The sequence below is a fragment of the Passer montanus genome, unplaced genomic scaffold, assembly GCF_014805655.1.
Source record: "Passer montanus isolate IOZ18808 unplaced genomic scaffold, ASM1480565v1 scaffold2, whole genome shotgun sequence".
Classification (NCBI taxonomy): domain Eukaryota; kingdom Metazoa; phylum Chordata; class Aves; order Passeriformes; family Passeridae; genus Passer; species Passer montanus.
In genome coordinates, this window is record NW_024366591.1 from 20,788,566 (window position 1) to 20,803,044 (window position 14,479).

The 14,479-nt window shown below is 35.8% G+C and overlaps 1 protein-coding gene across 21 annotated transcripts in view; it reads left to right on the forward strand.

Annotated features, from left to right (window-relative positions):
* Positions 1 to 14,479, forward strand: part of SYNE1 (spectrin repeat containing nuclear envelope protein 1) — a 293,146-nt gene that overhangs the window by 92,653 nt on the left and 186,014 nt on the right. For 20 of the 21 annotated variants that reach the window (XM_039707342.1, XM_039707354.1, XM_039707356.1 and 17 more), the window contains 12 exons: positions 1,189 to 1,341; positions 1,782 to 1,925; positions 2,250 to 2,423; positions 3,472 to 3,630; positions 6,100 to 6,264; positions 6,839 to 6,973; positions 7,799 to 7,957; positions 8,191 to 8,399; positions 8,680 to 8,788; positions 10,068 to 10,232; positions 12,180 to 12,347; positions 13,827 to 14,003. In XM_039707342.1, coding sequence (XP_039563276.1) covers positions 1,189 to 1,341; positions 1,782 to 1,925; positions 2,250 to 2,423; positions 3,472 to 3,630; positions 6,100 to 6,264; positions 6,839 to 6,973; positions 7,799 to 7,957; positions 8,191 to 8,399; positions 8,680 to 8,788; positions 10,068 to 10,232; positions 12,180 to 12,347; positions 13,827 to 14,003 — 1,917 coding nt within the window. Of the gene's footprint in view, positions 1 to 1,188; positions 1,342 to 1,781; positions 1,926 to 2,249; positions 2,424 to 3,471; positions 3,631 to 3,652; positions 3,760 to 6,099; positions 6,265 to 6,838; positions 6,974 to 7,798; positions 7,958 to 8,190; positions 8,400 to 8,679; positions 8,789 to 10,067; positions 10,233 to 12,179; positions 12,348 to 13,826; positions 14,004 to 14,479 lie in introns of those variants that run through there. The other variant, XM_039707361.1, reaches the window with a different exon arrangement.

Here is a 14,479-nt window from a genome sequence, read left to right on the forward strand (position 1 = left end):
ACTGTTCTATGAAGAAAATGACTGGTTTTCAGTGCCTATTCCTACTGTAAAAGCCCTGTAAATCTAAAGAGTGAAAATGGTGAAAATGATTATTTTCACTACTCTTTGATAAAATTTTCTACTGTAACCATAAGCAGGGACAATAATTAATTTATTAACTAAATTTTTTCCCCATTTTGGTCAGACTTTGCTTCTATCTTGACTACAGGCAGGCTCTGATTGTAAACTAATAAACCTACCCTTTACTCATGTAAGAGATTCATCTGATGCGAAAAGAATTGTGATTTCTATATTTCCTCTTTAAAAATCAAAGAGAAGATGTGATCTTAATTACACAGAACTATTTCACACCTCACAAACATGTTAGAAAATATCTTTGTTCTAGTCAGTATACATCTATCAATATTGTCTTCTTTCAGTGATTTTAAATAGCAGTTGCCTGTTTGGAGGTACTGAATCTGTTTTCTTTACTCTCATTATTATCTCCTATGCAGTCAAGTTAAAAGGAAAAGCAAAAAATTATTGGCTCTCTTCTATTGTAACTTTTCCAGACTGTTGACAAGAATGTTCTCAAGCTTTACTTGCTGATGCTATTTAGGGTGATTCACTGATGTAAATGTCTCTTCCACTACTTATGCAGCTTCTTTCATATGCTGGCTATGTGGTTTTTTTTTTTTCTCACAGGCTTTTTCACCCTCTGTCTCATGCAGCTCTTGCTACTTTCTAAGGCATGTGTTTCCCCTTCCCCCAGCCAGCATTCCTTTATTAGGATATTCCTTATTCTTTAGCTTTTCTAGGCTTTTCATGTTCTATTCTCTTTGCTGAATTTTCAAAATTGATGTTGTAGGTAGTGAGGAATGAATTGGACTGTTGATTCTAGGATAGAAACAAATGAGTCTGACATTCCCCAGACCTTAAAAGAGGCTGACCTCCTGTATACATGCTGTTAATCATAGCATCATTACTATTGAAATGAATGAAAATTATTAATTTAGATAACTTTCCATTATATTGTATTTCATTGAATGTCATTTTTCTGGCAAACAATTGAACTGAAAACATGCTAATTCTCTTAAATCATTACTTATTTGCTAGGTATCTAATTTGGTCTGATTTGGGTTTTTTGTTTTGTTCGGGGGTTTTTGTTTGTTTTTCTTTTTATTTTTTCCTTTACTTTCTCTTTTTTAGTATGCTCGAGCAGATGAAGTGGACAAAATGAGGAAGGAGTATGTGGATGGTGTGGCCCATTTGACAGCTTTTATTGATGGAAGCAATACGAAATTTTCAATCCCTGTAGAAGTGTCCTTTCACGATGTTAAAACGTTTGTGCAAGATTTAGAAGTAAGTGTCTTCCTTTTTTTCTTGCATCCTCCTTCAAAAGAAAGAAACTTGCGACTATTTAATTCTGATAACATAAAATTATTTCAATATACATTCCCATTATTAACTGGGGGTTTTTACCAGTGGTGCCTTTTTTTTGGGTATGATTTCAGCTATCTCTAAAGAATATATAGTTGTATTCTATTAGTGACATTTTTAGAGCAAATTTCCAAAACACTGTCTCAGTAGATATTTCTTTCTTTGTAGTTTCAAATCACATTCAGCTGAGTTGACTGATTCTCTCTGGCTCAGTTTTCATGGATTTGAAATATGGTCCAGTGTTCACTGAAATCAGTGATGAAAATAATTTACAATTACAATATATGTCATTCATCATTCTTTTATCTCCCATGAACTCATAAATACTGTTGTTGAAATATTTTTTTAAACTCTTCTTTCAGAATATCAAGCAGAAATTGCCTGCAATGGAAGCTCAGTACAAAGCAGTTACAAGAACAGTGCAACTTGTTACAAAAGAAGTTTCCCAAGAGGAAGCCAATGAAATGCTGGGAACTGTGACACGGCTCAAAGAGCAGCTGGGCAAGGTTGCAGAATACTTCTTTTTACTACAAATTGTAGACTGTTGAACTAATAAATAGTAGGGTCCTGTATATAAATTCTCACATATATGCATTTGAACACATACATAGTTGTAGCAGTAGATTGATTCAGGGTGGAGAAGGTATGGCTTCTCTGAAGTGCTAAGACTACCATCCTTAAATTTAATACTCTCTTCATTAACAAGTAATACAAGATCAGAACTATCTTTAAAAAAGAGTAGGTAACAACTATATAAACCTATATGCAGAAAAAGCTGCTATTTATTGAATTTTACAACTGTTTCAATAACTGTTTTTATTGACCAAAAGGTTAAGGAGTATTCCAGTGCCCTGCTGTATGAATGTCAACGTCTGCTGTCTCCACTGGAAGAACTGGAGAAACAAATCACACATTTTTATGAATCTCTTGAAAAAGTAAATGAAATAATTTCTATCCTGGATCCTGAAGCACATCCAACAACTGTTCTTAAACAAAAAGCCCAGGTAAGTTTCAAAAACGTCTTACAAAGGTCTCCTGCCTCTGAGTATTTACAATTACCTTTCTAGGGATTTGGATTGCAAATCTGTAAGCTGAGCAGATATTTCTTCATATTCAGGCAACAGATGTAGCCTTATCCTAAAGCCAGCTAGGCATATATAAATAAACTAAAAAAAAAATAAAAAATTAAACTTGTGTTTTTATCTCGTGTCCTTGGTTTAAATCCAAGAAGTAAACATAAGACTTTCTTTTTTTTCAATCTAGTGGAAATTGCACTGCAGTACAAGAAATACATTGGATTTTTTTAAGCAGATGAAAAATCTTGATCAGAAACTTCACTAAGTTTTCTTGGGCTATTATGGAATTTTCTTAGAGGCTTGGAAAAGTGCTTTATTTCAAATGAATTGCAGTATAACATTAACTTTTCTTCATGGCTAATAAACATTTCTCTCTGGAGGAATTCAGGACTAGTCAGAACTCCCTTGGAAAGTTAAATGAAGAAAAGGATTTTTAAAACTTTTTTTCAGCCTGTACTAGTTAATGTGTGTTTTCTTTTTTCTCTTTTTAAAAAAAAATATATTTCTCATTACCTAATGTGATTTATAATGAAATCTGAATTCCAAAAGCTGACATGAAGGATTAATTTGTTGAAAGGCAAGGAATGTTGAGATCTCAACCTGTTGCTGGGAGCTGTCATTCCTATGTCACTGTTGGTTACTTGCAGTTACACAATGAATATAGAATACTGTAAAATTAAATCACAGAACCATGTATTGACCTACATTCTCTACAGCTACCCAAAGGGCTTTGGTACATGTCTGTATATTGTTTTGTGAATTGCTAGAGATCTACCTGAGTATATTACTTCACATTCAAGGAGAAAGTTCTGTCATCTGTGTTATTCCGTGTAATATTTTCTGTAGTCTGTTTGCCATGTTCCTTTGGACCTCATCCTTTTTGCCCTTACTGTCAAAAAGCATCTTCCTGTTATTTTGCCAAAACTTTTTCCTCTTTGTTCTTGGCCAGGCTGGATATATGTTTTTTTTCTTTCAGGATTTGGTAGCTTATCAAGAAAACTGCAAGAAAGATGTGTCCCTAATTGAGAGAAATAGTCAGAGTATCCTTCAGTGTGTGGCTTCGACTGAAGTGTTAAAGCATTTCCATCAGTCAATATTTCAGAAGAAAGTTACACAGATTCAGATTACTTTTCAGGTAAAAATGCCATACTTTGGGAGAAATAGTCAGAGTATCCTTCAGTGTGTGGCTTCGACTGAAGTGTTAAAGCATTTCCATCAGTCAATATTTCAGAAGAAAGTTACACAGATTCAGATTACTTTTCAGGTAAAAATGCCATACTTCTGAATGCATGAACTTCATGCATGTTTCTGAAAATTTGTTTGTCTGCAGCTGATCCATCCTACTGTACCTACATTTCATTACTCTGTAGCTACTGTCCTGGGTAGCTCTCCTCTCTGATGTCAAGTTATAATATAATAAATAAAGATTTGTCTTTATCAGGTAATAAGGGGTCAGGGAACATGACATGACAGTCATGTTCTCCATGCTCTTATTCAGAGGTGAGCATGCCACAGAGGAGGCAGGGATTTAAGAGAACTTTAACGTGACTCAGGGTTCTTTGGATGGGAGAACCTGAAATCCTACTGTTAGGGCTACACTGTTTGCTGTTTCTCCTGACTTTATTATCTTGCTTAATCATTTGCTTCTATATTCCCACACATCCCCTTTCATACAAAGCATGGAAGATGGGAACTTGTGCACATGCTACTATTGCTGGGCTTTATATTTCCTCAGAAAAAAACAGTGGGCTGCCACATCCCCTTTCACACAAAGCATGGAAGATGGGAACTTGTGCACATGCTGGGCTTTATATTTCCTCAGAAAAAGCAGTGGGCTGTGAAAATAGAAAGCTGCAGAACTGGTTCATTTGATGATGCAAAGATGTGGCCTTCGAACTATATTCCCCCTTACCTGTTATCAGTTATTACTGCTATTTTTGGGGCTGTTCAGCACCAATCTAGCCCCACTGTAATGTGAAATTAGCCATGACACGTGGTGGGATTTTTTGGGGTTGTCTTGTGCAGAGCCAGAGATGAGCTCAGTGATCTTTGCATGTTCACACTAACTGAGGATTTTCAGTGATTCTCTGACTATCTTTGAGTCAGATTTCTGTATAATGGGTTCTATCACATTTATTTTTAGGTGATTTTTATTCAGTATAAAGCTATCCAGGCTGAATTTTAAACTGCAGAAAATCACCTATCAATAAATAGCTCTCTCTAAGAGGTGAATTTGTGGAGTGTACCTAAAGATAAGTTGTGATTGATTTATAATGTAGAAATAATTGCTTAAGTTTAGCTTATTGTAGCAAAAGCAGATGCACTTGTAACTTGGTAAACTTACCATGTTCAACATTAATAACTCTGTGTCTGTAGAGTTGGACTGTGGTTTATCTCTTTTTGTGTTAGAAAATAAACCTAAAAAATAGGGTATAATCATACAAAGTGTGTCAGACCTGAAGTTAAAATATTGGAAACTGGCAGTTTTTCATGTAAAGAATACATCCCTATACAATACTGTTGCTATGCAGGTATTTTCATCAGAAAACTTCAAAAATATTTAGCAAGATGGTCAGACCTGAAGTTAAAATATTGGAAACTGGCAGTTTTTCATGTAAAGAATACATCCCTATTGCTATACAGGTATTTTCATCAGAAAACTTAAAAAATATTTAGCAAGATATTTAAGTTTAGAATTACAGGTTTGATTAGCTGGCTGGGTAAACTCACCAAAATTCCTTATGCTGAGGTTTGTAATCAGTGAGGATGGTGAAGTGGTGTACAGTAAGCAGTGACAAAGTACCTTGCAGCAGTTAAAGTGCTGAGACTGTTCATTTCTCCTGGTAAGTTTTCTTACTTGCTTATGAATTGGAGCCACTGGATATTGCAGTGCACAGGGATGGACTAAAAAGCATACCAATGGAAGAGCTGTGACTAGGGTTGCAAAATGAGGTTTTCAGCAACTAAACCACAAAATTTGCTGTTTTCTAAGCTTCTTTGTGCCCAGTTACTTATCTGACATACTGGTGTGATAATCATACCAACCTCTTCCAGGTCAGAAGAACTGTAGCATGGAACTGGTTGGATCCATGGGTCAAACCACCCTCACTTTGAGTCGTGCTAACATAAGGAGGGAGGTAGTTTGGTACTAGGAAAATTGAAATGGCAAGCTTCTGATTGTACCAGGTGCTCAACATTTGAGGTTTTAAGAAAAAACTCACTAATCAAATGGCATTGAGTCGTGCTAACATAAGGAGGGAGGTAGTTCGGTACTAGGAAAATTGAAATGGCAAGCTTCTGATTGTACCAGGTGCTCAACATTTGAAAGCAGGCTTTAAGAAAAAAACTCACTAATCAAATGGCAGAGGCATTCTGAAAATATCAGAGACATCTAATCTACTATTTTTTATTTGAATGATGACATTAGCACAAACCTCAGTATTAAAAATTGGGAAAATGGGATCATGAGAGGGAGAAGCATGGTGAAAATAGTATGTTAAAAGAGTGGAACAAATTAAATGCATGTTTTGTAAGGTCATGGTAAAAGAGAGCAAATAAAACTCAATGTGAAAGTGCCAGCTCATTTTCTTTGCTTGTGACTCAGAATATGGTCAGGAAAGCTGGTGACTGGAGAAAAAACATAGAAGCAAATAGTCGTTTGATGAAGAAGTTTGAGGAGTCTAGAGCAGAACTGGAGAAAGTAATACAGATTGCCAATTGTTGCTTAAAAGAAAAAGGAAATCCTGAAGAGCTTCTCAGGAAACACAGCGTGAGTAAATTCTCTCACATTCCACGTGGAAATCTTTGAGTGCATGACATGAAAGCCAACTTAATTCTAAATTTGGTGTGGATTTCTTGCACATGTAGAAGTTATACAGATCAGATCAAACTAATGTTAATATTGAAAAACAAAAAGGAAAATTTTCAGCTCACTTACTGATGTAAGATTGGATGTAAGCAGCAAGAAGGTGAAAAAAACTAGGGCAAGGTTTTCAGTAGAACCATTGAGAGTTAGAACACTCTGTTTAGACAATCTCACACATCCAATCCAATCTCACTGCTCTTTTTTAGATTAATATCTGTTTCTGTATTATAACCATAAAGTATGCATGTAGCTTTGCAATGTCTTCTGTTTAAAATACTGTCTCAGTGTACTGGCTGAGAATAAATTAATTTGCTGGACTTTAAGTGGCTAGAAATAGTAATTTCCTTTATTCAAACATCAGTTCTTCAATGGAAAAGAAATAACATTGAAACTTAGAGAGTGTATTAGGTAACTTCACATTGGCATATCAATATCCAGCTTCATCTTCTCACCTTCTCCCTTTCTGCTTCCACTTCAGGAATTTTTTAACCAGTTGGATCAGAGAGTCCTAAACGCCTTTCTGAAAGCTTGCGATGAACTTACTGATATCCTCCCAGAGCAAGAACAACACAGCCTGCAGGAAGCTGTAAGGAAACTCCATAGGCAGTGGAAGGTTAGTGAACGACATCTCTGAATATTGTCAATCTAAGTTTTGGAAAGTTTCTGAATCCCCTATATATTGGAAAAAAAAATAAAATGAATGAAAATAAAATAATTTGTATTATTTGGCTTCTCATACAATTGGAAAAAAGTTGGGGGAAAGTATCTTACAATATTAGATACTTCCATACCTACAAATAGCCACTTGAAAAAGCCCTGTTAAGTAAATTCAAGAAATGTGAGAAATTAATTATGAAACCCTATTTCTCCCCTGCTACATACAGCCATAATGATACTTGTCTTCAGTACAGATGCTAGCATTTTTTCCTTTATGCTGATGTTGGATAATTGCAGTTATTTTCCTGACCAAACAAACAAATTTGTAAGACATCAGGCCATCAGCCTAAATTGTGTCTTCTGCCAAAGACTCTTAACAACTGAACTTTTCTCACCAGCTGTGGAATTTTTCCTGTTACAACATATTTCTGATCAAAATTGGAATGATAGATGGGGGGTGTCATTAGCAGGCAGGCAGAAACCTCTGGAAGCAGTTGTGAATACTATTTGATACAGGAAATATTTGCTACGTCTTACCAAGAATGTAGATGTCTGTAACATGCCTTATACCCATAGAATTTGGTCACAACTTATGATCTTTTGATAAATCTAAGACGTTGGTAACAAAGTGAATATGGACAAACCTTTGTCTGTTCATGAATATATGTTTTATTTTCTATATTATCAGGTTTTAGACTATTTATTTATAGCAGATTTACACTGAAGTAGTGGGAGTAATGTTTTATCTCTGTGCTTCTTTGTTGCCCCTGTGGGTATATAGGATCTTCAAACAGAAGCCCCATATCATTTGATCCACTTGAAAATTGAAGTACAGAAAAGCAAGTTCCTGGTGACAGTGGAGGAGTGCAAAGCTGAACTAGCTCGACAGAATAAGGTGTTGTCCAGAGAAGGCAATGAAAGAATGATCAAGGAACACATGGTATGAGTTCCATGCCTCCAAGGGGGTGTTTACTGAAAAACATTTCAATGTCAGTAATAAACAGAAGTTCTGACTACCTTTTCAGCCAACAAACTCTTTGTGTCCAGCTTATGACAGATCAATTCTTGAGGTCTTCAACAAAAAAAAAATAAATTAGTAGTTTATGAAAAATATGCTGGATGATTTCTTCCAGTTTGTATTTCTATTGAATTTTCTGCTTTGTCTCCCATCAGTTGTTCTTTGGTGATAAGGGATCTTACCACCTGTGTGAGAAAAGGCTACAACGAATGGAGGAGCTGTGCCAGAAACTGCCAGTTTCTGATCCAGTGAGGGGCACATTGGAAAGCAGCCAGCGAATCCTGAAGGATCTGAAATCCCAGATAGACAGCACATACATGAAGCTAACGGAGCACTCGGACACCTGGAAGGGCTACAAGAGCAGGTGTCACTTCAGTTCCTACCTGGGTCTTGCAGAGCCTTATGGATGGCCACTCCTCTGTGTGTCATCATAGATCAGTACCATGGACAAAATGATACTGTGATCTTAGCTTCAAGGAGAAAACTATATTTTGTGTAAATTCCACAAAGTATAGTGGGGCTTCAAGTGGATTTTATACTTTTTTGGTTACACTTAAGAGGTTGTTGTTTAGTGGTGGTATTTTTTTTCTAACTTTCTTCTTTTTTCTTTTTTTTTTTTAATATCCTATGATGTCTTATTTCAGATTTTCTGAATTGGCAAATTGGATTTCATCAACAGAAAGAGAGCTAAAGAAGATAAAGGAAAATGTTAATGATACTGCCAAATACAAGCAGTGTAAAGCATCTGTGGGGGTGAGCCCTTAGCTTGTATTCTAACAAAGCTGTGGCCATTTATACTGGGACTCTGGATAAAATTATTTTCCAAAGTAGTGAAACTGTATTACTACAGAGACCACAGTAGCTCTGTTGATTCCTGGTATGCTTAAAAATATTACCAGGAGAAAGGTGCCTGTTACAGAAAATGTAGTAGAAGTTCTTACTTTTAATAATTTAGAGGGTGACAGGTCCCTTTCCTTCTGTATTTAGAATGTTAAAATTATAGGGGAAGATAGAAAAAATATTTGCCCCTCATCTTAGTGCATGCAGAGTTAAAAGTGCTGCTCAAAGAAAAGCAAAAATTTCTAGATTGCAGGTTTTCAAATGATCTTACATTTAATTACTTACATGTAAGGAAATTTTCTATTATAAAAAATTCTCTTCTACCATAGTATAACAGGGAAGGAAAAAATATTCTACCATTCAGTTTTGTACTGGTGACTGATAACAAAGTGATAGAACAGCTGAAGATTGAGTTGATTAGTTAAATTAGTTTTAAGCACTAATTTATTGTGTCACTTGGGACTTGACTTCTTTCTGGTTTTTGTGATTTTTAAATTTCACATACTAGAAGCACTTACATACTTTAGGTGTTCATGTGAAATTCATGAGCAGGTTATTATGAGTCTAGCTATATGGAAAAGTATTATTAGTATGACCTTGATAAAACTGATAAATCCTTAGCTTAATGGGTGCTTCTGCTTCAAAAAGTCTGATTTACTCATGTAGTTTCACTGCTGCAAACATCTCATCAGCACTGCCACAAAGATAGAAATCAACTACAGGCTGAAAAAACCTGAAAAAACTACAGGTGGAAAAATAAATAAATAGGAAAAAAAATACACTTAACTTTATATTGCACTTTATATTGCTGACTTTGGAAAAGGCAGCAATTCAGATTTTAATTGCAACTAAGAAATATGGTTAATATATGGAAAATATACATGTGGTACCTTCCCTCTGTCTATCTATCTGTAGGTAAAAATATTTGTGAGGGAAAAGTATTCCACTACTAGCTGAAGAATAATCTAATTACTAGTGGAGAAAAGTCTGTGAAAGAAGTGCAAAATTCTAGCTATTGACTGAAACAGAATCTGATACAGGCTATTCAAATAGAAAAATACTACATTTCTAGTGTTTCCAGCTAATGAAAAGTAGTATGTTTATGCTACTAATCTTTGAACTGATGCCATGAATGTCAGTTATTGATGTATTTTGTTTATTAGAAGAAAATATGTTTTGATTTTTTCTGCAGGAAATTAGGAAGCATATTCACAAGCACGGAGAAAATCACAGCTGGCTGAAATCTAGACTTGCTGTTTTGACTTCACTTTGTCCTGATTTGGAGGCCAAAGAGACAGAGGATGAGCTGTGTAAACTTTCCAGTGACTTCAAGAGACTTCTAGATTTGCTGGCTGAGGTACAGTGTGACAGACACAAGAGCTCTCCACTTAGTGTCACATGGCATGACATCAACCATGGCTTCACAAGCACAAGTTCCCTGCTGTGCTTTTTTAATTAAACTGCAAGCCTTCAGCAAGGAAAAATTAATTTGTACTCCATGGGTAGCAAAGCACTGAGACTACCAGGCAAAAAAAACCCCAAACAATAAAACCAAAAAAATCCATTATTCTATTGGATCCTTTCCCTTTGCAAAATTGGAAAGTATCTCAGTAAATGGTTCTGCAATCAAAATGTCCATTTTTTGAGGTTTTTTAAAATCAGTTCGTAGTGAACATTGTCAAAGCCATGATGTACATCAGCTAGTGGATATAAAGTTTCACTTTAATCATGATTTGTTTATCTTTTATGCTGAAAAACAGCACTATTTTGGGGTTGTTTCTAGCCATTAAGGAAGTGTATCATGCCCTGAACTTGCAGAAAAAGGCTGCAGTTCTCTGAAGTCTGAATGAAAAGGAGATAATGTAATTGCAGAAATCATGGGAAATTTCTAACTCATAACAAGCAAAACCTCTCAGAAACACTGAACCCTTGAGTTCTGTGGGCTCTCAGGGAAATTTCTGCTTCACTGTTTATACAGTTAAAAGAAAAATCAGGTGAAACAGAGTGTCTTGCACATAAAAGGTGGAATAGACCCACTTAAAAGCCAAAAAAGAGTTCAGGAAAGAGAAAGATTTCAGACCAGGATTTCACTGTTGATGTCAGTTCTTGTGGAGGGCTTATAGGGGTTTCAAATGTGTAGAATTCCTATGTATTTATTGAAAGTTCTTTAAACTTCTGTGGTGTGAAAGCTCTTTGGAAAGTTTGGGCTAGAAATGTAATTTCCACCTGACTGCAAAAAGCTTAAATTACTGCCTTTTTTATTTTTAGTTTTTTGGGGGGTGATTTTTGGAGTTAAATCACATTTTCTTTTTGTTTCCTCTAAAAGTCAGAACTAAATGTAAATTAATGAGAATAACTTAATGAGGGTAATATAAGAAAATACTTGCTTTGACTCTAAAAGCATAATCTAAATGGCACTCTGTATTATAGTTAAACAGCTACTGATTCTTAGATGTCAGAATACTATTTATAAAGCTTGTTAATCAGATGGATGGGACTGTTTAGGCAAGGACTGATACTGGGCATTCCCAGAGTTCAGCAATAGTTTTGGAGACTAAAGCCTAAATATTTATATAACAGGAAATTAAATGGCTTGAGTTCAAATGACTCTCCAAATTAAAAAGGAAAGGAAAGGAATAGGAAAGAGAAAAGGAAAAGGATCTGGAATTGTTTATGATTAAAACCCTAAAACACAGGAACTACATGAGGAACAGAGCCTGAGAGTCAGCTACATCTATTTAGCTGAAGCACACAAATAAAGACCCTTCTGGTGTGTTTAATGGATAAACCTTTTTCTTTATAAAATGTTGCAAGCTGAGACTGGATGCTGCAGCACATGCACATTGTGGTCCATAAAACCTGGTTAATTCAGCACTTCAATGAATTTGTGATTCGCCAAAATACTGCTCAAGACAGAGCAAATGGCAGCAAAATTTTTTTGTGTGTGTTAAGTAGTGCAGGTGTTTTGGAAACTGGGTCAGCCTTCAAGGATATGGGAGGAGAGTGTGTGTTTTCTAAGTGATCACCAGTAAGTAGCTGTCACAGCTGTCACACAGGTAGCTATTTGTCCTGTGGCAGTGTAACAGGAAGTATGTTTGAACAAGGCAGAGGTCTCCCCAGTCACATTTTAAGTCTAAAGACATTTTTTCAGTGTAAAGTTAAAGGTGTCAAAAATGCTGGAGATAAAAATGGTTTAAATATAAAAAAACCTGTATTTTTAAAAAGGTATTGAAAATATAAATGTACCCTTAAAATATAGATGTGTCTTTCAACTTGAAATACTTAAAGTTATCTGTGATGTTAGATTGAAAATACCTTAGGTGCTGTTGGAGACTGTGTCCAGTGCAAAGAAGAAGTTAAAAGCGCAATTGAAGAGTTGATCAACAACTCCAAAGAAGTTCAAGCAGAGGCTGAAAAGATCCTGGATACAGAAAGTTTATTACAAGCTCAGCAACTACTGCTTCATCATCAGGTAGGGCAACTACTCATGTCCATATCCAATTTTTTTAAAAGGCTAATTTATGTAATTACAAAATTTTGTTACATCTATTAATATAAGACTTTGTAGTCAAACTTGAAAGAGTTATAAAGGAAACAGGCCTATATGGCCTAGAATTGATTTCTTTTAGTGAAAAATGTTTTCGGTATCTTTTAAATATTAATTGTCAAGGTTTTTTTCACATGGGGTTTTGGGACACAAAACATTGAAAAACAAACTTCATTCACTTTAAATTTTGGTTGAGTGTACTCTGCAGATATGTAGCCTCTCCCTATTTACCTTTTTATAGATTGAGTTTCAGATTCAATCGTGGTAAATTGGGCACAATTCTGACTTCGGAAATTTCTTAATTTTAGCAGTTTGATGTGGAGGGGAGGTGTTGCCTTAGCCTCATTTCCTTCTCTGGATAGCTATTTTTTCTCTCAGATGGGCCTCCATTCTGTAGGAGTAGAACAGGAGGTTTTTAATGCACTGATAATGAATCAAAATGTCTACAGGCTACAATTATAATCAATGGTATGGCTTGCATACACCAAGAATCATGGCTTTTAATGCCAAATATGGGAAAATAGCTTTTGGAGCTGGTCAAAGCTAATGAGAATAGGAATCATTTACTGCCAATGCTTGGGCATTATTTAAGTTTTTTATATTAACATCTATTTCTGTGGAGTCAGATAGAAAAGTGTCTGACCAATTACTACTAAGTCTTACCTGTGTCTTATCTAAACTCTTTGGTGTTTATAAGCACTATTGTATGTTAGAGTTTGTGTTCTTTCTTCAAGTGCTCTACATGCCTTATCCGTTTTAGGAGAGGTAGTACAAACTCCTTGAGCTCTTTTTCTTGTGGTATGGAGTCTTCCAAGGCAGAAACAGATTTTTGCACAGACCTGAAGGTACCCAGAGTAGAAATGGGCTGTGCGTTGTGAGTTTACCTAGCAAGGCTGGCTGGGTCAGATGTTATAAAGGAGAGAGGATGTATTCTCAGGAGTTTCTGATAGTGCTGCAAATCAAAAAGATCTCCAGGACAGAGTTAGACAACCCCTGCTGCTCTCTAATAAAGCTGATATATTGCTTTGTTCAGTCTGGAGCTCCAACCTGTGCCTCAGGAGTGCAGAGCAGACATGGATTCAGTCATGAGGAATACATGCACCTGTGACTCCTGCTGTGGTTTCCCAACTGCTGCAGCTTCTGCTTTCTCAAATACATTTTGGATAAATGGTCACGTTTTCACTCTTTTTTTCCATGCATATGCCACAAAAGGCAGCATTTGACATTTGGAAGCTAGGGCATATACTTGATGAGTGTGAGACTCTCAAGAATACTTGCCCCAGTCTGTCCCTTTGTCTGTTACTCTCATTGCATACCCCTGCAAAAACAGGAAGGGTCTGCATTGTTCCAGATTCGCAAAGGGGCTAAAAGTTCTGATCATTCCTGTTGGATAAATCCTTTTAGCAAAGGACAAGGAGACTCCGTGCAAAAAGGCAAGATGTGCAAAAGCAGATTTCCCAAGCCAAGCGGCTGCAGATTGAAGGTGGACTGCCCAGCACAGTGCGAGAGGATTTACAAAAGTTAGAGGGAACATTGGAGAACATGCAGCAGACTATGGAGAAACGGGAAGAGCAACTGCAGGTGGGTCTTTTACTCTTGCAAATAAGACCTCATGCTTACTTCTTCCTCATTTTCTTTTTTTAAACTTAGTAAAACCCAATTTTTTTTAATATCAAAAAACTGAGCTCATTTTTTCATCTTTGACTCTTGGTCCTTGAGTTTTTCGGGATTAGTACCTCTATGAAAACTTCTTGAAGCTGTATACGTCTTAAATAACAAAGAAATAGCATTCTGGCTAGAAGTGTTTAAAAGTCTGAGCTATTAATTCATAATAGTTAACAGTTTTAAATAATTTATCTGTGAATTTATTGTTCAGTGTCTCTTTTCTGATTACTAAATTGCTCTTTAGTTGAGTGTCCTTAGGCTGGATATTAGGTTTATAACACTTGATGTGCAAATACTATAACAACTACAATCCTAACAACTACTAACAACTACTATGTGAAATCCTAACAACTACTGTGTGAAATACATGCTGTGATCCTAAATTTAAAGAA